Source organism: Gymnoscopelus braueri, assembly GCF_963280865.1.
Source record: "Gymnoscopelus braueri genome assembly, chromosome: 20".
In the NCBI taxonomy this organism is placed as follows: Eukaryota; Metazoa; Chordata; class Actinopteri; order Myctophiformes; family Myctophidae; genus Gymnoscopelus; species Gymnoscopelus braueri.
The window spans coordinates 467,023-489,561 of NC_137622.1; the positions used below are offsets into that span (position 1 = coordinate 467,023).

The following is a 22,539-nucleotide window of genomic DNA, read 5'->3' on the forward strand; positions in this document are numbered from 1 at the left end:
GCATTCAGCTAACCGACTAGCTGTAATCATCTTGGAAAGGCCACCATCACGACGCGACATGTCTTAATGATGTTTAGGTTGAAGTTAACCCATTTAGACCTGAGGCTGATTCTACAAATGTCCTCTAAATCCCAACAGTTTTCTGAAAAACCTATGTTGCTATATCAGTGGTGCTCAAACGTTTTCATGTCAAGGACCCCCAAAATGATATGTATTTGGCCGCCAACCCTCATGTCAAAATATTTTGTGCTATAATATAAAGATTTGCACACATTTTCACGATTTTTCAAAAATAGCAGATCTACAAGCTCGTGAGCTTGTATATCTCCTATTTTTGAACAGCCAAAGTATAAAATAATGCTTTTAGCTAAAAATTGAAAATGACACTGATGCTTTCCGGTCTTAATGGGTTAAATATATGAGTGTGTTATAGTTTGCTATGTGAGCACAGAAAAGGCTATTTGTCTTTGCTCTGTCTTGTTCAGTCATGAAGTTCACTGTTCGGTGAGTTCCTGCCCAGTGAGCATGAGAGCTGCTGCCCCACAGGACCTGTTGCCTGCTTGAGTCAGTGCATTTATGCATGTTGTGCACTGTGCCCATCCCCCGCTGTCTTCTGCCTCTCTCTCACCCTTTTCTCGTTACATGTCAGCCCTGTGACTGCTATGTGCAAACTCACTTCTGCCAAGACAAAGGTCTGGTTGGTATAGTAAACAAAATTCAGGTCTTAGCAACCTAAATTCCGCGCACACACAGTCACACACACACACACATACACGTATGGCCAGAGAAACTCACTGCACCACACCACACCTTCCTGCTGGGCTTGTTAGTGCCCACGCCCGTACCTGTTCACAGCTTGAGGGAGGGAGACACCTGTCAAGACTTTCTCTCTGCTTACTCACTCACACCAGCCAGCAGTCTCAGTACACAACACACACACACACCGTGCTGCCTCCGTGCTGTCCAGCTCTAAACTCACCAGGGTGGATTTTTGTTCCTAGCATCTGGAGGCCATTTGGACATAACAAGCCTAGTGACTGGGGTAGGTACCAAAGACTCTGCCTGCATGTCCATTGAGATTCTGCACGGTTCTGTAAACAATTTTGGGGCACTTTGAGCTTAACTTGTTAGGTTAACAGTCTCAGGGAACAATCAATCATCAATCTGATAGGCTACACTGCATTTTAGCAGGAGAATGTGGATGTTCAGGGGTGTTTGCTCACTCATTTTTCTGGGTGTTTCCTTGTCATGATTGTTTGTCAGGAGGGTTGCCTTAACTGGCTTGTTTTAGCAGTACACTCACAATTAATCACTGATCATATGAGGACTGTGTAGTATATAATAACCCAGAATAAATAGGATTCTTGAGCCCTCAGCATATTTGTTTTGTCATTAGTATTCAGGCACAAGGTTCTCCTGAGATATTGAAAGCAACATGCTTTCAGAAGGCTTGAATCCACAGCCCGAGGAGTTTCTTTTCTTTTTCTCTCCCCTCTTTCCTACAACTTGTATTTGCATTTTGAATTAAATTGGCAGCACTCCCCAGTAGGGATGAGAATGAGCTGGCACTCCATGGTTTTGCATAAGCTCTCCTCGGCTTCTAATTTCTGATAAGGGAAAAAAAAAGTCGCCAGTGTTTCATTAGTGTTCTCTTTTTCTGCTCAACTCCCCTGAGCAGAATGTGTTCGCCTGCCAGCGGTCTATGTTTGGCTGTAAATAACACAAGGGTCAGCTAATAAGGATATGCAAACGAGGGAAGCAATCATTGGCTTGGGGGGTAGGATCCAAAAACTCAGGAAATCGATGTGTGCGTGCGTGCGTGTGTCCATCCATCTTTCAGGTAGCAGCAGCAGTATTAGCTAGAAAGTGGAAGGACAGGCTCTTCTGCATGTTTGTAGGGTGACACTGAAAGAATCCTATAAACAGACGGAACACATGGGAGCAGAGCGCAGCGTGGGAACTGGCCTCGGCTAAGTTCCTTTCAATCTGATATAACGTCATGATCAATTCCTATCCGCTCTCATAACTCTCTGTTCTCTTTTCTGCCCTCACGCAGGTAGCCTGTAAAAGGAAGCAGATTGGAGAGGAAACATCTAGACTCCAGCAGCCATGTCAAACGGTGAGATAACCTGCTTCCTCCCTGCAGCAGCTGCTGTGTGGTGGGGGAGGAGTTGATGGCAGCATGGAACTTCATGTCTTCTCAAAACAGTGTCCCACTGAGCCAGTGTTTTGTTTATGACCATGCTCGATCAGCAGCATATAGGATGGCCTCTGATTCTCAGCCCTTTTCTGTTTCAAAGACCCCCATTTTTATATGCATCAGCCCACGGACCCCCATTTGATACAGTTTGCTATCTCCGGGACCCCGATCTATTCAAACGGAAAAATCCCCAGCGCTCATTTAACTCTGAGAGAGTACAAATGGAACCAAATGAATCCTTTACGGCTGCATTTGATTCCATTTGCACACTCAGATTTACAGACCCATAAGGTTCCATTTGGACACTCTCAGAGTTACAGACCTGTAAGTGTCCATTTGGACACTCTCAGAGTTACAGACCCGTAAGTGTCCTTTTGTACACTCAGATTTACAGACCCATAAGGTTCCATTTGGACACTCTCAGAGTTACAGACCTGTAAGTGTCCATTTGGTTCCATTTGGACACTCTCAGAGTTACAGACGTGTAAGGGTCGATCGGGACCCCTAGTGGTCCCAAGATCCGACGATGAGAGACCAGTGGCTCAGGCGTCCATGCACTTTGGCACGTATTGATGCAACCTACACTACAGATATATATATATATATATACTGGTGTGTGTGTGTGACATTGTACATGTGTTTGTTTTCTCAGAGGGGGACAGAGCAACCGTGTTTCGGACCACCAAGGTGCGGACCAAACTCATGGGAGACAACTCGTGGATGCAGCGCTCCAAGAATCCCGAACCTGAACCTCTTCAAGCCCAGGAACAAGAGAAACCTTGGTATGTTTACCGCCATGATTTGTATTTATGAGTTTAAATATAAACGTTTCCTGTACATGCAAAATGGAGAGGTGACAATGCATTTAGTGATTTGCAGCGAGCGACGTGCGGCCGTACCACAAAGTATATGTTTGCCTTCTTGTACTCAAATTCTTTACTTAAGTAAAAGTACCAATACTGCAATATAAAAATACTCTGTTACAAGTAAAAGTCCAGAATTCAAAATTTACTTGAGTAAAAGTACAAAAGTATTGGCATCAAAATGTAAAGTAAAAGTACTAAATATTTGAAAATAGCAGATCTACAAGCTCACAACGCGTCGCAACGCGACGCGTTGTGAGCTTGTAGATCGGCTATTTTCAAATAGCCCATGTATAAAATAGGGCTAAAGTGGTTAATGTTTGTTTCATAATATCATAATTTATATCTGAAAAGTAACTAGTAATTAAAGTTTTCAAATAATTGTAGTGGAGTAAAAGTACAATATTTGCCTCTGAGATGTAGTGGAGTAAAAGTATTGGAAATTGGAAATACTCCAGTAAAGTACAAATACCTCAAAATTGTACTTAAGTACAGTACTTAAGTAAATGTACTTAGTTACTTTCCGCCACTGCTTCTTGTACCTCAATAGGGTGTTTGCTTGCAGAAAATAGCCAGATCTACAAGAGCTTGTAGATCTGTGCTGTTTTCAGCAACACTTTGTCTGTCTGCGCAGGATGGCTGAGGTGAGAGCCGGTCGTTTGAATGGATCCCCCATTGAGGCCAGTCCAGTGGCCTCCCCCACCACGGACCCCAACCCAGTTAAACCTGCCGCTGAAAGGTAAACACTGATACTCATCATGCCAGGACCACCGTAGTGTTTGAAATGATGCGTGGTGGTGGACAGTAACGACATTCATTAGCGCATTTCATAGACAAATATTGTGCTTTTGACTCGTTGAAAATGTAGATTATGAATTAACTACTTACTGTATGATACTTATAATAGGCGATATACAAGCTCACGTGTCGCAATGTGATTCATTGTGAACTTCTGCTCTTTTCACTATTATTGACATTTTTTGTACTTTGTAATTTGTACTTGTAGATCTGCTATTTTCACTATTGATAGTTTTTTCTACTTTGTAATTTGTGCTTTTTAAAGGCATGTACTTTTGAATACTTATGTATTTTTTAACAGCAAGCACTTCAGTACTTTAACTATTAAAATACTCATTTGTGAGCAACCTTTACTTGTAGTTGAGTAATATTTGACCAGCTGTATCTACAGTATCCTTTGACTCAAGTACTGGGGTTGAGTGCTTTGTCCACCACTGTGGTACTGATCTTACAAAGTTATTTCAAATGAACCCTGTGAGGATAAGAACACTGCTGATGATAATCATTTTATGTCTGTGTTATGAATTCAGAGCACCCCCCTCAGGCTACCTTATCAGGTAAGAATAACTTACGTACATGAAATCACTAAAACGTGTATTTCCCCGGAATGGTGTACATTAATTATACACCCTTAAGTTAAATGTATTTGAATATGTATTTTGCTGATGGGGTTTTTGCAACTAGTACTGTAGCCTCTAACATGACTCAAAATGCAGGTCCATTTCAACAGTGTTTACTATCAATACTGTGACAAACAAAACCTTCACAGCGTTCAGAACAGTAAAAGTCACTATTCATCAACGTTGAAAGGCCAGACAAGCTGTTTCAGGCTTTTGTCCATCAACACATCCCCTGAAATACTTGTACAACAGCACAACTGTGGGGGTTAATGGACACCTGTGCCAGCACTACGCTACACCGCAATTTCATTCACTTAATTACGTAAACTGAATTGATTCCAATGAAATTACTCTCATTAACTTTTTTTTTTTTTTTTTTCAGAGGTGTTTTCACGAAGACGGAGAGCAAACCAGCTCCATCCTCGACCACTAATGGCTTCAGGTCAGTGTTCATTTTGACGGCAAAGTTTGATTTAGTTTTTGTCATAGTCTTTTGAATAAAATTCCTTTAGTTTTAGTCATATTTTAGTTATCTGAAATGAGTTTTAGTCTAGTTGACTAATATCATCACATTTTTGTTGACTAAATCTACAGTTGATTTAGTTGACAAAAACTTTTGGTGGGCCGTGGTGCCGTCGTAGTGCATGATTTGTACTTAGCTGTATGCCGAAAAATCTACGTATCTACAAGCTCACAACATTGTGAGATTGTAGATCGGCCATTTTCGGAATGTGACACCCAAGCGCAACCAAGCATAAAATGACTTGCCTTAGTTCTACTGGATCTCTTCTCCACTAGTCCTCCCTAACATTTTCGTCTAGTTTTTATTTGTTGACGAAATTGTCAGTGGATTTAGTCATAGTTTTTGTCATCATAGCTTAGTTTTTTAATTTAGTTTTCGTCAGTGACATAGTCATAGTTTTAGTCGACGACATGAACACTACTTCAGGTGATAAGTAGACATCATCAGCGATCGTAGAAAGACCTTTGACCACTCTCAGCCTGGTGTCCCTATTTTGTCATTATAGGCGAAACATTTAAAAAATCCTAGCAATTTTTTAAGTAGGTCATAACTGGGTAAAAGACCTTTCTGGTTCCTTGATGGTTCAATCCCATTTTTGTTCCAAACTCATGAATGTCATGATCTGTTTCTATATTTACACTCTGATATTTTCTTCCTGTTTCTTTGCAGTGGTAGATCAGGCAGCTTCACCAAGAGGCCATCTGACACTTACAAGAAAATGTGAGTGATCTCTGGGGACTCCTGAAGGAATCGCAGAGAATACAGAATTCTCAGTGAATATCGTCGCTGTCCAGCAGAAACCTTGTATCTCAAATATCCAGCAGAAACCTTGTATCTCAAATATCCAGCAGATCTTAGATATTTCAAATTGTTATGTTTTTCTTTTGAAAGTTGATGCCCTACTTGGTCATACTACAGTCACACAAAAGTAGCAAAAATAGCCGATATGCAAGCTCACGTCGCATCACGCTGTATTGTGAGCTTGTAGATCGGCTGTTTTTGACATTTTCTGAAAAGAAAACTTAAGTGAAAGTGTATAAAGTATAAATATTGAACCAATGAAAAGTATTTAACAAGAGCTTGTGACTAAATAATTATTACTATAATTTTTCTTTTTTACGTTTTCTGAAAAGTAACAGTTTCCACCCCACAGTGACGATGTGTTTGTGTTCCCTTCAGAGCGCCACACACCGTACGGACCACTCCAGAGACCCAGGTGGAAACGGAAGGTCAGCTGAGCCCCGAGGAGCAGGAGAGACGGTGAGAGACAATTCTCTCTGCTTTCTGTTTTGTTCATTCCGTTGATAATGATCGGGTTTGAAACTCCGAGCCGCAGATGATGATGATGATAAGACATGATCGCATTAGCATTAACACATTCATCTGCGTCATTTTAGATTTGAGCTATAACCATTATTTCATACTTTGGCTATTCAAAAATAGCAGATCCACAAGCTCGTAGCGCAGCACCGAGTGCCGCGCTACGAGCTTGTAGATCTGATATTTTTTTTTTTAAACAACATTTTTATCTCAAATCTTTGCTTCTGGGGGGTCCCTGGAACAAAATATTGAGATGGGGGTCGGTGGCCAAATACATATAATTATGGGGGTCCTTGACACAAAAAAGTTTGAGCGCCATTGATATAGCAGCAGTATACATTTTTCAGAAACCTGTTAGGATTTAGAAGACCTTTGTAGATGCGTTCCCAGATTGAATGGATTAAACTAAGTATGCTGTGTGCCTTGCAGGAGAGAGGCAGCCAGTAACGTTCTGAAGACGTCAGCGGTCAGAAAGCGCTCCTACGTTCTCTCCGCCGCCAAGAAATATGAGTATGTATGCATCTGTTTCGCTGTCATCTGCTGCATGTCTTGTGCTGAAACCAACTTCTATGGTGAAAATATCACGTTGACGTCACACAAATACTTGACAAAAGTCACATTTTGTTTTTTATTTGTAACTTTTTTTCAATGTCTTAATTGTGCACTTCCAAATACCCCTGCAGTTCCACGGAAAAGCCACCAGACACTCCAGAGGTCAACAGTAGTCCCTCTTTTGTGGCCAAAAGGTAAATAGTGTCTCTCCCAACACCCCCTAACCCTCAGTTAAGGTTTATCTTCTCTTCTCTTTCTTTACTTTGTTTATTTGAGAGGGTCAATATATATGTATCAATGAACAATGCGTTCACATACAGCACAATACAGTGCTGCCAAGACAGCAGTGTAAATATACAAGGAGATAGCAAGAAGGCTACATACAACAATAAAAACAGATACCACAGCACGTAAGACAATGCGAGGTAAAAACTGAATACAAAACAAGCATAGTGTGAGATAAGTACATCTTATCTTATCATTGCACCAACCCTGAAGCAAAAGAAGTCCTGGGAGTCCTGACCAGATGTGTGTTTGTGTGTGAACAGGGTGGAGATAACGGATGAGGATGATGAACCCTCCGTCACCCCTCTGTCCTCCATTTCCCCTGCATCACCCGTCTTCTCCCCTGCTGCTGTGCCTGAGCCCACAACACCAACCACGTAAGACTTGCTGCTCCGCAAATACCCTGGGGGCTACAGTCATGTTGTCTTGACGTCTCTCGGATGTATAGCAATTAGTTTTTTGCTTTTTATTTGTATGATTTTGATTGCACTTTTCAGTGCCTTCTGCACAAAATGCAGCTATGGTATCTCAAACCTGACATGACCCTTTCATGCTTACATCAGGGTTGGGGGTATATATGTCACAGGGTGAATGGAGAACCAGGTAGATTGAAGACAGAGCGCTCGTTTTTAGGCACAGGGCTTCGGGGCTTTTAGCGAGGCTCGCGAGGAGGAGGAGGAGAAGGAGGACGCTGCGAGGCGGGGGTTTATTACGTGAGGCTCGCGAGGAGGAGCTCCTCCTCGCGAAATAAACCGTCCTCCTTCTCCTCCGAGGAGAAGGAGAACGCGGAGAGGCGGGGCTTTGATGTGCCGACGCGGACCTGTCTTTTGTTGTTCCCCCCCACATAGCAACCAGGAAGCTACGCTAGGGGAACGCTGAACACGCGTGCACACGCTTGTCCACGACGGAGGCGCGCCGACTTAGTGGAGCTTGAGGCCGAGGAAGCGCGCCCTCGCGCCTCCAGGCGCGAGTGCCCGCGCTGACCGGCCGATGCTCTACTAGTCGACTCAGCGCCGTTTGAGTTGTAAACAGATAGGGACAGAATAGTTCTTTTCATGGATCTGTGTGTGTGTGTGTGTGTGTGTGTGTGTGTGTGTGTGTGTGTGTGTGTGTGTGTGTGTGTGTGTGTGTGTGTGTGTGTGTGTGTGTGTGTGTGTGTGTGTGTGTGTGTGTGTGTGTGTGTGTGTGTGTGTGTGTGTGTGTGTGTGTGTGTGTGTGTGTGTCAGGGAGAAAGTAAAACAAAAGCCAGAACACAATAAAAGTATCTTAACAGTCCTGCTTTCAATAAACCAAAAAAAGCATGTGCGCTTGTGTGTGTGTGTGTGTGACTGTGTGTGTGTGGTCGCAGCCATATACATGTTTGTGCACAAGCCTGGCTTGTGGCTCCCTCTAGTGTTGCTTCTACAGAATTGCTGGGTGGGTGGTAAAAACGAACGCGCCTTCTTCAATCTACCTGGTTCTCCATTCACCCTGTAACATATATATATATAGATGGACGGACAGTCAGTCAGTCAGTCAGTCAGTGTAAGAGTAGATGGATGCTAATAAGTCTTATATAATCTTACAATCTTTATCGATTTGCTTTGGGAACATTTCCACTTTTGCCTGCCTCGTCAGAGATTTATTATTATGTATTTATTTTCTATCTCTTTTGCCATATGGAGGTAATATAGATGATGGTTATTTTTTATTACATTCATTTCCCTTGTCTGCCTTTTTGCTGATTTACAGAGTTGAAACCAAAGTCGAGACGGTTGAGGTTGAGCCGGTGGCTCCAGCAGCAGTAGATGTTGTCCCGGAGCCTGCGAAAGAAGAGGTTCCGCCTGTACTTTCCCTCACAGAAGAGCCAACGGTGGCCCCTGCGGCAGGAGAAAACCCCTTTGCGCACATGAAGCCTGGCTGCATCAAGGTGTTCATTCCCCTGCCTGAACTTCTACCTGAGTGTGTGCTGGTGGAGGAGGTCTGGAAAGACCCACAGCCTATTGACTCGGACGATTCTGGAAGAGAAGACACCCCTCCACTGTCCCCTGTCCAGGCATCAACCATCCTAGAATCGTCTGTTCCAGAGGACGCTGTGAAGACAGACCCCAGACCAGATGTGTCTCCTAAGCACAGGTCAGTCCTCTTAACACTCAACTTGAACTTCAACACCACAAACCAGTAGAGTCTGACCGATGGCATATTAATTTGGTCCGATGTCAATCCCGACCTTGGAGAGTCCTATACCACCGATTACTCAATCAATCAAACTTTATTAAGGACACATGGTCCATAAAAAAATAAAATGACATACTGTACAAATACAAAGGCGGACATAGTCCACATAAAATCATAAATTCATATACAGGCTTATACGCCTAATGGTTCCACAGTTTAGAGACAAACCTGACCGAACTCAATACAGGGTTAGTCGGAATAAAAATAATGCTGTTGGCAGATTCTGCCGTATTTTGTCAATTTGAAAAACTTGATTTGATTTGATTAAAGTTAAATTCAACTTATATGTAAAACAATAAATAAAAACAACTTTTTCAACACAACAATTCAACCTCAGCCCTATTCCAAAATAACCAATCTATAAGCTCACAAGTTCTGATCTTGTAGATCTGCTATTTTTGAAACATTTTCCAAACTTTTGTTGACGCTAAGTCATGTCATCAAAAAAGTATGGCCGATATATATCGGCCAAACCGATATATCGGTCTGCCTCCACGAATCAGTGCACTCTATGGTATGGCGATCATGTTCTGTGAGCTCACTTATCTCTAATCAATGCTCACACGCGAGCCGAGCACCAGCCTCATGTTTGCCCAAAGATTTATTTCTGCCATGTTTGATTTTCACAGTCATTAAAAAACGAGAAGTAAACACGACTTGGTTTTTCCAGCGGTTACGCCTTTCTAGGTTGCCTGCGATGGTTTGTTTGTTCTCATTCTTTGAACACGTATGATGGAATGTCATGTGTTTGCTCTCCTCATCTGTCTTTGCAGCGCCAACGCTGCTGAATCGCTTGACGCCTTGTCGGATACTCTCATATCGTTTGACACGCGCTCAACAAGGTATATTTGACAGAAGAGAATAAGTATTAAGTTGCAGTCAGTGCACACACGGTGCAACTGTTTCATAGTTTATTGCCTTTTGTGTTTTATGGCATTTGCTATTTATTTATTAATTAATCCATCTCTTTAATAGTCTGTTGGACACTCAGGATGAGAATGATCCATGTGCCTCTGTTATACCAGCCCCAGACAGGTATAGACATAGTTTCCATTAAAACACGGAAAACTATAACCTTCAATGTACTTGTTTTATTTACCCTGCCTCTCTCCACGGCCTAATGAAATATGTATTCTCTTGTGATGGACTGTCTTTATTAACCACTTGAGCCCCAGCATCCAAATTCTAGGGGGAACATTTGCCAAAAATAGCAGATCTACAAGCTCAGAATGCGTTTGTAGATCTGCTTTTTTTGGCAAAGACATTTGGTGTAGAGGGAAAAAGAGCACACTAAGTTTAGACGCAACGCATGTCCAGTTTACTAACTATAGAAGGTTTAAGTGGTTGATTTAAGTATAACATGTTAACTCATTCAGTGATCCAGTGCAGATGCCAAGTGCCAGAATCTTAAGTTTAACTATATGATCTTATCTAACTTTATTTCATTTGATCTTATTTAATTGAATTTAAATCTTTATTCTTATCTATATCTTGTGTTGGTTCTTTTCTCTTAATCCTACCTCAGTCTCTCTTGTGTTCCATTACTGCTGTTGCTGCTATGACACCTGCATTTTCCCACTGGGACAATAAATATGATATTAAAAGATTTGAAATGAAGTTAAATAAATGCTTATGTTTCCTTCAGCTTTAAGGATGCTGAGGCCGTTCTGGAAGACGACAAAACAGAGCAGGTGGACACGCCCTCAGATCACAGGTAGAAAACCACTAGGGATGTGACTAATCATTATTTTCATAATCGATTGATCTGTCAGTTATTTTGTTGATTATTTGATTAATCTATGTGATACATTTTGTGTGTGTGTGTGTGTGTTGATGATTCTTCCACCTGTCTCTGCAGTATTGATAATGAACCAGCGCCAGAAGTCAGTGACTGCATCGTAATGACGGATGACCTCCTGTCTCTCACTGATGGGTTGGTTAAACATTCATTTCTAATCCTCACACAAATAAAACCACAAAACAAATGGTGTATCAAAACAACGATGACATTTATCATCTCCTCGTGAATATTATCCACAGATAGGCCACAAGGGGACACTGTTGTTCTTCTAATGATAAAACGGTCTCATCACATCAGCTGTCCTCTTCACTTTCTGAAATCTTCTCTGAACCCCCCCCCCCCCCCCCCCCCGAATGTAACCCCCCCTCCTCTCCTCCCATTGCTCTCATCTCCTCCTTGATAGTCCAGAGGAGTCAGCAGAGCCGGTTCCCTCCAGCCCAGGACGCTGGAGTCACGATCTGCTCAGCCCAACTGACAGGTACTCCCTCCTCACTGACACCAAAGTAACGGGAGAAGAAAAACTTCATCAGTAGAAAATCAATCGTCCACTTGTCACTATCTGGTCAAAGCGTTTCCTCGTCTTATTGTCTCCTTTGTAAGGTATCGAATTAATGCTGTGTGTGTGTGTGTGTGTGTGTGTGTGTGTGTGTGTGTAGTGTCTCAGATCAAGGGAAGACGAGTAGCAGTCTGGATCTGCTGGCTGACGATGTCATCCCCATCAACACCGAGACACACAGGTCAGACGGACAGACACACACAGACATGCTGGTGATGGCCTCATATTCCCATCGTGTTCACTTGAAATGATCTTTTGGCAAATGACGCAGCTCAGGTGTTCCCAAAGTTGTCAAAAGACCCCCAAAAAGCCACAGACTGTCTACTGCCCCCTGTTGCAAAATGGCTAATAATAATAATAATAATAATAACAATAATATATGAAGGTGTCATACTGTATGTGTTTCTGGTTCAAAACTGCTGCTGAGCCAATTAAATGAAGCTATGGGGAACTTAACAGGAAACCGGTATGCCACCTTCAAACTACGGATAAGCACAGAGACTATTCACAACAAGTATATTTACTAAAGTACTGTACTTAAGTACAATTTCAAGGTACTTTTCAAATAGCCAAAGTATAAAATGGGGCTCAAGTGTCCAATAACATGATGTATATGATTATGAAATGGGCATTCTGCATAATGTGTATATTTTTGATGTCAACGCTTTTGTTCTTTGACTTAAGCACCACTTGAACACTAGCATGCCTATTCTGGGGGAATATTCGGCAAAAATAGCCGTTCTCCAAGGCGGAAACACGCCACGCTGTGACGCGTAGTCAGCTTGTAGATCGGCTATTTTGGCAAAGAGATTTGGTGTAGACGGAAAAAAAGTGGTCCAAGTGGAAGTTGTAACTCAGGTCTGTTTCACTAAGACTAGCGTCCGTATTGTGGGGAAAGCTTTCGCAGAAAACGCGGTGTGAGCTTGTCGATCGGCTATTTTAACCCATTAAGACCTGAGGCGATTCTTTTAAAAAAAATCAGTTTTTAAAAAAAATATATAATTGTTTTTTTTCACAATTTCTTTGGCTTTTCAAAAATAGCAGATCTACAAACTCGTAGTGCGGCACTCGGTGCCGCGCTATGAGCTTGTAGATCTGCTATTTTTGAATAGCTTTCCCCACTAAAATACACTAGTACCGAGCCCTGAGTGACTCCGGTCAATCATATAGGGTTTAAATGGTTAAGTCTAGAATCTGTCAGAAGGAGAGCTCGGCTCTCCCCTGAGTCTTAATTCAACAGCCTCTTGTCATCAGTCACAATCACAACAACAGCATTTATGATGGGACTGAGCCAAGCGCTGCAGCTTACAATTATTTTCATAATTGATGAATCTGTTGATTATATTTTCAATTCTTTGACTAATCTGTTTAATTTAGACCACAAAATGATGGCAAAATAAGGTAATAAGGAACAAAATGATGATGAATGCTCCTCACACCCACAAGTTATCAGAACCCATCTTGAAACTGTTTAATGATTACCCAACAGTCGAAAAACAATAACCTCTCATTTTTATAATATGGAACAATGACAAGCATTCGCAGTTTGTTGTGACAGTTGCAGGTAGTGCAGGTACAAAATATTTATTGTTATAATGTACAGCGCTAAACCTGGAATTTTATTACATTGGAATTTTATTACATTTTCTCCATCGATTGATAGATTATTTGATTATTGATAGATTATTTGGATGTGACTAGAATGTCAACAGAGCGCTGTAAACTGATTAGTATTATGTCTATGTTTTCATCTCCTTCAGCTTGAGCACTGAGCAATCGTGCAATGATGATACAACATCAGACAACACAACACCGCGCACAGAGGACACAACGCCGCGCACAGATGACACAACACCGTGCATGGATTACACAACACTGCGCACGGATGACACAACACCATGCACGGATGACACGGCCAAAGACGCTCAGAGGTACAAGGAGATGAGATGGCAGGGTTCACTTAAAGCAATTGCATATGTGATGATGACCTGCTCCGTCAAAGAATCCCGAGTTCAGAAGTAGAATGGATTATATTATTTTATGAATATTAAGTATGGCGGTTTTTACTTCCTTAAACTCTAACACACACACACACACACACACACACACACACACACACACACACACACACACACACACACACACACACACACACACACACACACACACACACACACACACACACAGGATGGATGGAACCTTCCTCTCTGGTGTCTCAGTGTGTTTCAGGCTTTGTTAATGGACTGGAATAGTAAATGATGTTTTAGAGACAGCATCCTGACCTCCTCTCCTCCCATCACTCCATCTTTACATTCCTTCTCTCCAGGCACATCTCGCTCTCTCCTTTCTCTCTCCTCTCTCTTTCTCTACTTCTCTCTCTCTTTCTCCTCTCTCTCCTCCCAGTCTCTTATCTCTGTCTCTCTCTCTCTCTAACACACACACACACACACACACACACACACACACACACACACACACACACACACACACACACACACACACACACACACACACAGCCAGCAGCTCAGAGTTTGAAAAGAAAACCAAAAAAAACATTCCCATGAGAAAACTCCCACACTCCCCGAACCAGACTCACAAGCTCACAATGAATCGTAGATGCGCTGCGGTGTAGAGGGAAAAAAGTAGCGGGCCAAGTTTAGAGCCCTGGGGAACCCCGATCAACGAAGTATCTAGGCTTAAAGTGGCTAAACAGAGAACAGCACACACTTGCTAGGATGGAAGGCTTATGTGCTGTAATGAGTATTGATTGTAATGTGTATTGATTAGGACCAGCGATCGCCTGGGGTGAAGCAAAGAAAATAAACAACGCATTAAAACTGTGTTTTGCCGTACAGCCATTTGCCAGAGACACTCTGAGTTTGGCCCTCCGCTCCCCTCCGTGTTTGTATTTACCATTCAGAGCACATTAAATCTTTTCCATCGTTGGAGTCAATGTGATCACATAACAATTCCTCTGACACATGACGAGGGCGTGCTAACAATAGAGAGTGAAATAAGTGTGAAATTGTTTTTCAGCTTGGCTGATCCATTTGATCCATACCCGATAGGGAGCACATCCCCCACATCCCCTAACAGGTAATCATATTGGATTGGAAGCTGTGACTGTTTTGCAGCCAGGCTGATCGTATCTGGGCATGCATAATGCAGCATATTCTGATTGTGAGACACTTTGCCTCTATCACAGGTCCTGTGACCTGCTGCAGTTTCTCTCAGTTATTATTATTATACGGTACCCTCTGCCTTTGCCACTGATGCCTAGTGTGGCACTACCTAATGTGACAGTTGCATCAGTTTTCTCAGCCCATTACCAGCCCTAGTAAATTATGATCAGTAATAACTTGCTGCATGATATGCCACCTATCAACACACGAAGATATGCATTATTGTTATGCAAACCTTGACTCTGCTCTCTGCAGCTCCGCAGATCGCACCTCGCATACCCGCGACGAAGAGGAACATCCAAGCCCACAAATGAGGTGAGGTTTTAGTTAAGTAAATAATGTCTCTGGCAACTGAGCTCATATTGCCTTGAGTGGTGTTATTATAATCCGTGGATGGAATAATAGCCATGACTCACAAAAACAATGGCACAGAATGCTGCAAACAAATGTGTTTTAATGTTTTATGTATGTGCTTCACATAGCATGAGTGGTGACGCGTTGGACACCCTCGCCGAGGACGTCATCCCCATCGACACTGACACTGAACGGTATTACAGCCAGTCGCTGGTGCATAATGGTGTTGTGGGTGGCTGGGTGACTGACTGACTGAGTGACTGACTGACTGGCAGAGTGGAAAAACAGCGCGTGGGCCAATCCGTGGTCTCAAACTTCACTTAATTGCTGTTTTTTTTGTTCCGCCTGGTCTGTCATAAAGTTCTGCATCACCGACCAACTCCACTTAGACCTGCCACACAATTACTACATCATCGCATGATGGCAATTAATTTGAGACAATATAAATTATTTTGCATAATCTTTTCCATGTTGAAAAATGAATCATACATTTTTTTAAATAGCGCAAATAGCAGACCTCGGTGCGAGCATGTAGATCAGCCACTTCCACTATAAAAAAAGTATTACATATGGCCAGTTTTCACCATAGTATATTATTTATTTTGATTATTGGTACCAGTCATTTTAAGTTATTTGTCAATTATCTGTCCTGTGCAATTTTGTGTTTAGAAAAGCTTAAGATTATTATTATTTTTTGTATGTTCCAATGTTCAATGTCAAACACAATTAAATCCTTTAATGGCAATTATTTGTATAACAACCAAAATGTCCTGATGGTGACAACCCTATCTCCACTGTGTGTCTCTCCAGTCTCAGTAGCGAGCGCTCCTGGTCTCGTGCGTGGGAGACGGGGGTCCCAGAACACGCCACCGCAGAGGAGAGGTGATGATGACACACTTGGGTTTACCCGCTGCACTTTACACAAAGACACACACAGACACACTATACGGACCACACAAAGACGCACACAGACACACTATACGGTCCACTTCTTCATTCATCTGCCGCCCATCCTCCCATGTCTTTAGTGCACTAAAAGCCTTTTACTGTATGTTCCCTTCTCAGCCCAGCACGTGCACCTGCGGGCCATGTGGAAGAACAACGCACACTGGTCACGTTTGAGAGAAAGTAAGTCGCCTCTTTATTTAAAAGCGTAAAAGTGTATATATTTATATATAGGGCTGAAGTTGTTAACACATTTAGACCTGAGGCCGATTCTAAAAGCGCCTTCTAAATCCTGACCTAAGTTTTCTGAAAAACGTAACTTTCTATTAAAAGAAAACAAAAAAAATCATATCACATATACCAACAACTACACACATAGGTGTTCTGGTGGCTTGAAAGGTATAATAACGTGTTCCAGGTAATAATAATAAAAAATATACAAAGTAACGAAGTTTTAAGATAATTGTATTGGAGTAGAAGTACACTATTTGCCTGTGAGATGTTGAAGGAGTAGAAGTAAAATTATTGAAAATTGGAAGAAGTAAAGTTACCTCAAAATTGTACTTGAGTACATGTACTGTAGTTACTTTCCACCACTGTTGAAAAGCCCCCAGGTTCGTATCGGCTCCATTTGTATGCCCACAAACCCCTGGCCCCCTTTTTCACTACGACAAGGGCACCAGGCTTTCTCAGCGTGAACACTCAACTCGCTGAGCCAGAAGAAATTGTGCACTGACTGGTGCTGCTGCAAAAAAAAACACAATACAAAATGGGTCATCTGCAGCGCATATCCGTTACCACTTTCCCCTTACAAGCTCGGTAAACAAATGTGCTCGCGGCAATTCACAATGTACAGGCCGTTTGTTTTCTAATCCTACAGTGATGGAGATCTCATGTTTGTTTTGTCGTCTGCAGATGCACGGAGAACGATTCCCCGTGGGACAGGTGGACGTCGCCTACTGCTTACACCGATGCTCCTTCAACACAGGAGGAAGAGGAGGGTGATGAAGATGAGCAGGATGCGGAGGGGGAGGATAGGTATATTTGCCGCAGTATCTGTGCTCATTAAGTGGAGATTAAAGCACATTATTTTACATATCGTTGGTGTCGGGCAGAAACCTTATCTTCATATTCTAACTACTTGATCATACTACAGCGTCACACGAAAGCATCAAAAGCAGCAGATCCACAAGCTCGAAATGTGGCGCGAAGCGACGCGTTTTGAGCTTGTAGATCTGCTGCTTTTGCTATTTTTGAATTTGAATCCTGAAAAGTAACTGTTTTTGGACATCTGAGGTTTCCGCCCGACAGAGACGATATACATTATTATGAACTCTGTGACAAAACGCATCGAGTTGATAACGCAACTCTCAGGAACCGAAATCCACCTCAAATCTAACTGTACCTGGCGGCTCAGCCTGAAGGATAAATTGGGCCGGCACTGAAGTTGATGCTCATTATATAGTATAGTGACTTTCCACAGTTGTATCGGCACCGACATAATGATGCTGTAATGTTTTGTCTCTCTGACAGCGCCGCGGATACAATGACGCCAGTCATCCCGACAATTAGCGCCATCAGGTGAGGACAAACTTCACATCAACAGTTTAATTGAGATTCTTGTCACAGCTTCCGAACAGCTGAGGTAAGAGGGGTGGGGGGGGGGGGTGTGCTGGTAGGGAGAGGGGTAGAGAGAGCTAGACGGAGAGAGAGAGGGAGCGAGGTGGAGGTTGGGAGAGAGAGGGAGCTGGAGGGAGGGAGAGACGAAGGGAGGTAGATGGAGGGAGGGGGAGAGAAAGGGAGCTGGAGGGAGGGAGGGATCAGATGAGGTAATGTTTACCATTAGAAGGGATTGGAATACACAGTAAAATCCTCAGTGGTAATGCATCCATTTGTAACTCTATGAGGGTGTACAAACGGACCCTAAGTGTCCATTTGGTTCCATTTGTACACCCTCATAGAGTTGAATGAACACAGACGATTTTCCGGCGTAGGAGGAGGGTTTAGGTGAGTGAGAGGAAAGCCTGAGGTGCAAGAGGTAAACAAACCACACCCTGGTTCGATAAAAACTGGAAAGACGGAATGACTGTCTCTGCTACGGAGGCGCTCAATGTGCTGATGAAGAGAGGAGCCCTCTGGTACATTGATTGAGTCCAGGTTATTGACCGGGGCAGGCTCTTTGTAAAAGTGGAATAAAAGTTTATTTTCCTTCCCAGGGAGACGCACAGCGACCCGCAGCCAGTTATGGATCGGTGAGTTTGTGATCTTGTTAACCTTAACAACACAGCGTGGTTTTTTAAAACAGCCACTGTGTCAATCATATTTGACTGTTGACTTCTGCTGAGTCTTTTGAAGTTTGTCAAGGATGTATCCTGTATGTTATACAATATGGGTTTTAAAATCAAAGATAATAGTTATAATGCATAAGACAAAGAAATACATTCACTATATTACTCTTATGTTGCTCTTCTTGACTCAAGTGTGCTAATATCAATTCAGCAAATCTTTCAACACATCAAGAATCTTCCGGATTCTTGATGAATGTATTATGAATGATTTGCTGAATTGCTACTTGAAATGAATCCACTGCAGTGGCTCTCAGCTGGTTCTGCATTGGGAATTTGGGATCAAACATTTTGCGCAGACCGTGAAATCAGAACCCAATATATATCTATTGGAAATATTACTGTATTCCTACTTTCAAAACCATGCCTTGTGAACCACTTGGTGTCCAAGATTCTTTCAAGATTTGTTATTGTTACATCTTCTATTGTTACATCTTCTATACAAGTACACAGGAGTGCAATTCTTTGGTTTTGGTTCCTCAACATCGTAGCAGCAGTAACATCAACAACAAATAAAGAATAGTAACAATGGTAAATAGAAGGTAAAGACAAGTATACATTAGTCATAACACACACAGAGGTGCTTGCAGGTGCTGTGCAGGGCTCTACTTATAAATATTATCCCCTGTGTATTTGCGCACAATCTATGTACATATATGTGTGTGTATGTACTGTATATTTTGTGTGCATATAAGACCCAGGTGTGTGTGTGTGTGTGTGTGTTATAGTATAGGCCACCTGAACTGGTCTAACCCTTTCCCTTCAGAATGTGTTAATGCTCGTTTGTCTTTGTGGTTCATAATAAGAGGCGTCTTAGGTGTCGGCCCGGTACAGTGAGATATTTAGGCCAAAGCCCTGTGGGAACAACAGCTGCATGTGCTTCACACTGGCAGTGTGGATCTAAGGTTACCGGCACCTGTTGTCCACTGGCCTGCATCGACCTCCCCATCAACCGCGTTACTGATCTCGGCAACGATGAGCTCTTCCCTCCCATTATCTTTCAATTTGCCCTCATTTCCTTCCTTTCTTCTAATCACCAGCTCATTCCAGTCCCCTGATATCAAATTAATGATGTGTGTTAGAGTTGTCCTTTTGATGTCAAATCACAGCCTGTTAAGAAGCACCCTGTTAGCGATTGACGGGTGGGGGTGGGAGGGGGGGTGATTAACTCCAGCCCACGTTTGACTGAAGTGGAGGTCCTTTTCTTCCGACATGTGCTTAAAGTGTCAGGCTGGTGTCAGTGGTTGACAGATGACATTACGATGCACTGCTCTCTCTCTCTCTCTCTCCCCGTTTCTCCAGGTATCAGACCTATTCCAGGACCCCAGACGTCGAGGAAGCCCGTCGCGTTGAAACGCCAGAACCCGAGTCCAAAAAGTGAGTTTGAAGGCTGACAGTAATTATCTGGCTTTAAGCTGAAGATGAATTTCAACATATTATAACCATTATGTTTGTCCATCTATGAGCCATTAATCCATGGTGCTTGTCTCTCTTCTAGGGGATTTGTGTTTGTTAAAGAGTATGTCAACGCCAGTGAGCTGTCCCTACATAACGCCAGAGACCAGGATGGAGGGTAAACCAGATTTACGCATTCAAATCACAACAACAACAACAACAATAATAATACTGTTGATTACTACTTCAGCGTAATCTTCACTACGGGAGTTTCTATCATCACAAACCAATCACTGGTTGTTCTTTTTGTCTGTAGCGGATCTGAATATCTGACATCGAGCTCCTCCTCCTACAGCAGACCTTCCAACTACTCCAGGTAGTAAACCACTCCCAATCGGAGATCTCTACCAATAATGGTGACATCTAAATTCAATATGGGGCAAAAATTTGTTTTTGTTTTTTACCACTGTCCTACAATATACAAAGCGCTTTACAATGAGCATTATATTCACACATTCACACACACATTGTGGAGGAAACCATGCAAGGCATTCAATCTGCTCATCGGGAGCAATTAGGGGTTCAGTGTCTTGCTCAACAACACTCCGGCCGACACTAACCCAGGGGAAGGCGGGGATCAAACCGGGAACCTAGCGTTTCCCAAGCGGCCGCGCTACCCTCCTGAGCCACTGCCGCCCCAATACATTGCATTTAGATTTCCCCTGACGTATCGGTAGGTGGAGCGCTCCGATCGTCTGGCTACGTGAGACTATAGCTCGTCTGTGGTGTTTGTGGAGCTCTTGGGAAACTGGATATGTGTAAGCAATAAGACACAAACTCCACTTCGTGAGCTCATTAGGAAGCTAAGCGAAGACATCAAAGGATTGTTTACTCTTCTTAAGTTCCCTCACATGAACCGGCAGCGACCACACAGGGCCACAGCAGGTTATCTCCACACAGAGCTGCAGTTGCTTGTGAATGACATTCGGGTCAATATGGCCCCCGCCTCTGTTGTCTCCATCCACTGGTGGATAATAAATGAAGTACTTTTACTTGAGTACTGTACTTGAGTCGATTTTTGGAGTATTACAGGACAATTTTGACTCCACATTTCTAGGAAGGGGAAAAAGTACATTATGAATTAGCCATTTAAGCCCTATTTCAAATATAGTGAAAATAGCAGATCTACAAGTTCGTAGGTGTGCTATTTACACTACTATTCATATTTTTGGAAAATGTCTTGAAAATCATATTCTTTTTTTTTTTACTATTTACAAGCTTGCTTGTACATCTGCTATTTTTTATTTGACAATGAGTATCTATACTTAGACTCAAGTACTGAGGGTTGATTATTTGTCCACCACTGTCAATAACGTGCCATTGTCTCCATCTCTCCCAGGGTCTCAGAGTCGTCCCCCTGCACGTACTGTGGAGAACTGGTGGGCAACGACGCCAAGATCACCATCGATCACCTCAATATTAGCTGTCACCCTGCCTGCTTCCAGGTATACACCCTATCTTCATAATAATGATATTAATAACAACAGTTCTAACAATAATTGTTTGCCATAACCAAACCCAGTAACAAGTGATCCTGAAATGCACTGTTAAACGCACACTATCAGAATAATCAATTCGTACACCATAAAACGAGACAGAACTCGTAAAAACACAGTTTTTTTTTTTAGCATTAAGGGGACATCCATGCTCAGTGGCCTGGAGGCAGGGTGTTCCAGTGTATTGTTTGCATCGCTAAAAGCGCCATAGCCTGGAGGGACAATAAACGCCCCATAGCCTGGAGGGACGTACAATGAAGCTCAGGGGAGAAGTCTCCCCTCAAGGGTTTGGCCACGCTTTCTCAGGGGCCGCCCCCCTTTTCTAGCTGAAAGCCCTCAGGGGAGACTTCACCCTTCTGCTTACAATGAATAGATGCTGTCAGTGTAGGACGGTGGAGGGTTTGAGGAAGCTAGCGATAATCCATGAATAAACGTACCCATAACCACTTTAACCCTAGCGTCCCTCCCTGCTCAGGGCATGTCATAATGGGCGAAGAACATTCAGCGAAAATAGCTAGGAGTGTGTTTATAATGTTCATCTCAACACTATGCATCATTGCCGCTACACTTCTGTGTAATTGTAATTCTTTTGCTGGTATCATTTCAGTGTGGTGTGTGTAGCAGACCTATGGGAGACCTGCTGTACAACATGTTTCTGCACGGGGGTAAAGTCCACTGCGAGAGCTGCTACGCCAAAGTCGACTGAGTATCCATGCTTCCAACAGACCCCCCCCCCCCCCATCCCTCCTCTCAGCCACAGGGGTAAAACACTGTTTCTCAATGTCTGGTCCGGAGCACACCAGGGGTCCAAATGGACCCTTATGGGTCTGTAACTCAGAGAGTGTACAAATGGGCATTTGTACACCTTCCCCCTGGACCCGACGTTGAGAAACAGTGGGGCAAAGTCCACTGCGAGAGCTGCTACTCCAAAGTGTGAGACTGAGTAACGGCCAATTTACACTCTGCCGTACGATGGTGTTGCGCGGCGAAAACAGCTGACCTGCTCGTACAATAAATATCGCAACGC

At 42.9% G+C, this 22,539-nt stretch overlaps 1 protein-coding gene across 6 annotated transcripts; it reads left to right on the forward strand.

Moving 5' to 3' along the window:
* Positions 1-854: 854 nt before the first annotated feature.
* On the forward strand, positions 855-22,239 carry znf185 (zinc finger protein 185 with LIM domain). 6 transcript variants are annotated; one of them, XM_080415906.1, is made up of 32 exons: positions 855-1,042; positions 2,057-2,119; positions 2,853-2,982; positions 3,698-3,802; positions 4,392-4,418; positions 4,864-4,923; positions 5,674-5,724; positions 6,184-6,264; positions 6,754-6,834; positions 7,008-7,070; positions 7,425-7,538; positions 8,893-9,276; positions 10,152-10,220; positions 10,354-10,413; positions 11,024-11,092; positions 11,237-11,311; positions 11,583-11,657; positions 11,836-11,916; positions 13,496-13,666; positions 14,772-14,831; positions 15,173-15,232; positions 15,400-15,465; positions 16,088-16,153; positions 16,337-16,399; positions 17,132-17,254; positions 17,750-17,797; positions 18,433-18,468; positions 19,864-19,938; positions 20,060-20,134; positions 20,273-20,332; positions 21,356-21,461; positions 22,120-22,239. In XM_080415906.1, exons 2-32 carry the CDS (start codon positions 2,110-2,112, stop codon positions 22,216-22,218), a joined length of 2,643 nt encoding a protein of 880 aa, XP_080272032.1. In that variant the 5' UTR covers positions 855-1,042; positions 2,057-2,109; the 3' UTR covers positions 22,219-22,239. The 6 variants fall into 6 exon arrangements, with proteins under 6 accessions (XP_080272032.1, XP_080272034.1, XP_080272031.1 ...); XM_080415905.1 differs by having other exon boundaries at positions 856-1,042; positions 16,082-16,153; XM_080415908.1 differs by lacking the exon at positions 15,400-15,465 and having other exon boundaries at positions 16,082-16,153.
* Positions 22,240-22,539: the final 300 nt, after the last annotated feature.

Bases quoted from the DNA above. Each gene is read 5' to 3' on its own strand.
- znf185 (XM_080415905.1), top strand. The intron at 13,667-14,771 runs GTACAAGGAGAT...ATTGTTTTTCAG, and splicing joins ACGGCCAAAGACGCTCAGAG to CTTGGCTGATCCATTTGATC. The intron at 15,466-16,081 runs GTATTACAGCCA...GTGTCTCTCCAG, and splicing joins ATCGACACTGACACTGAACG to TCTCAGTAGCGAGCGCTCCT.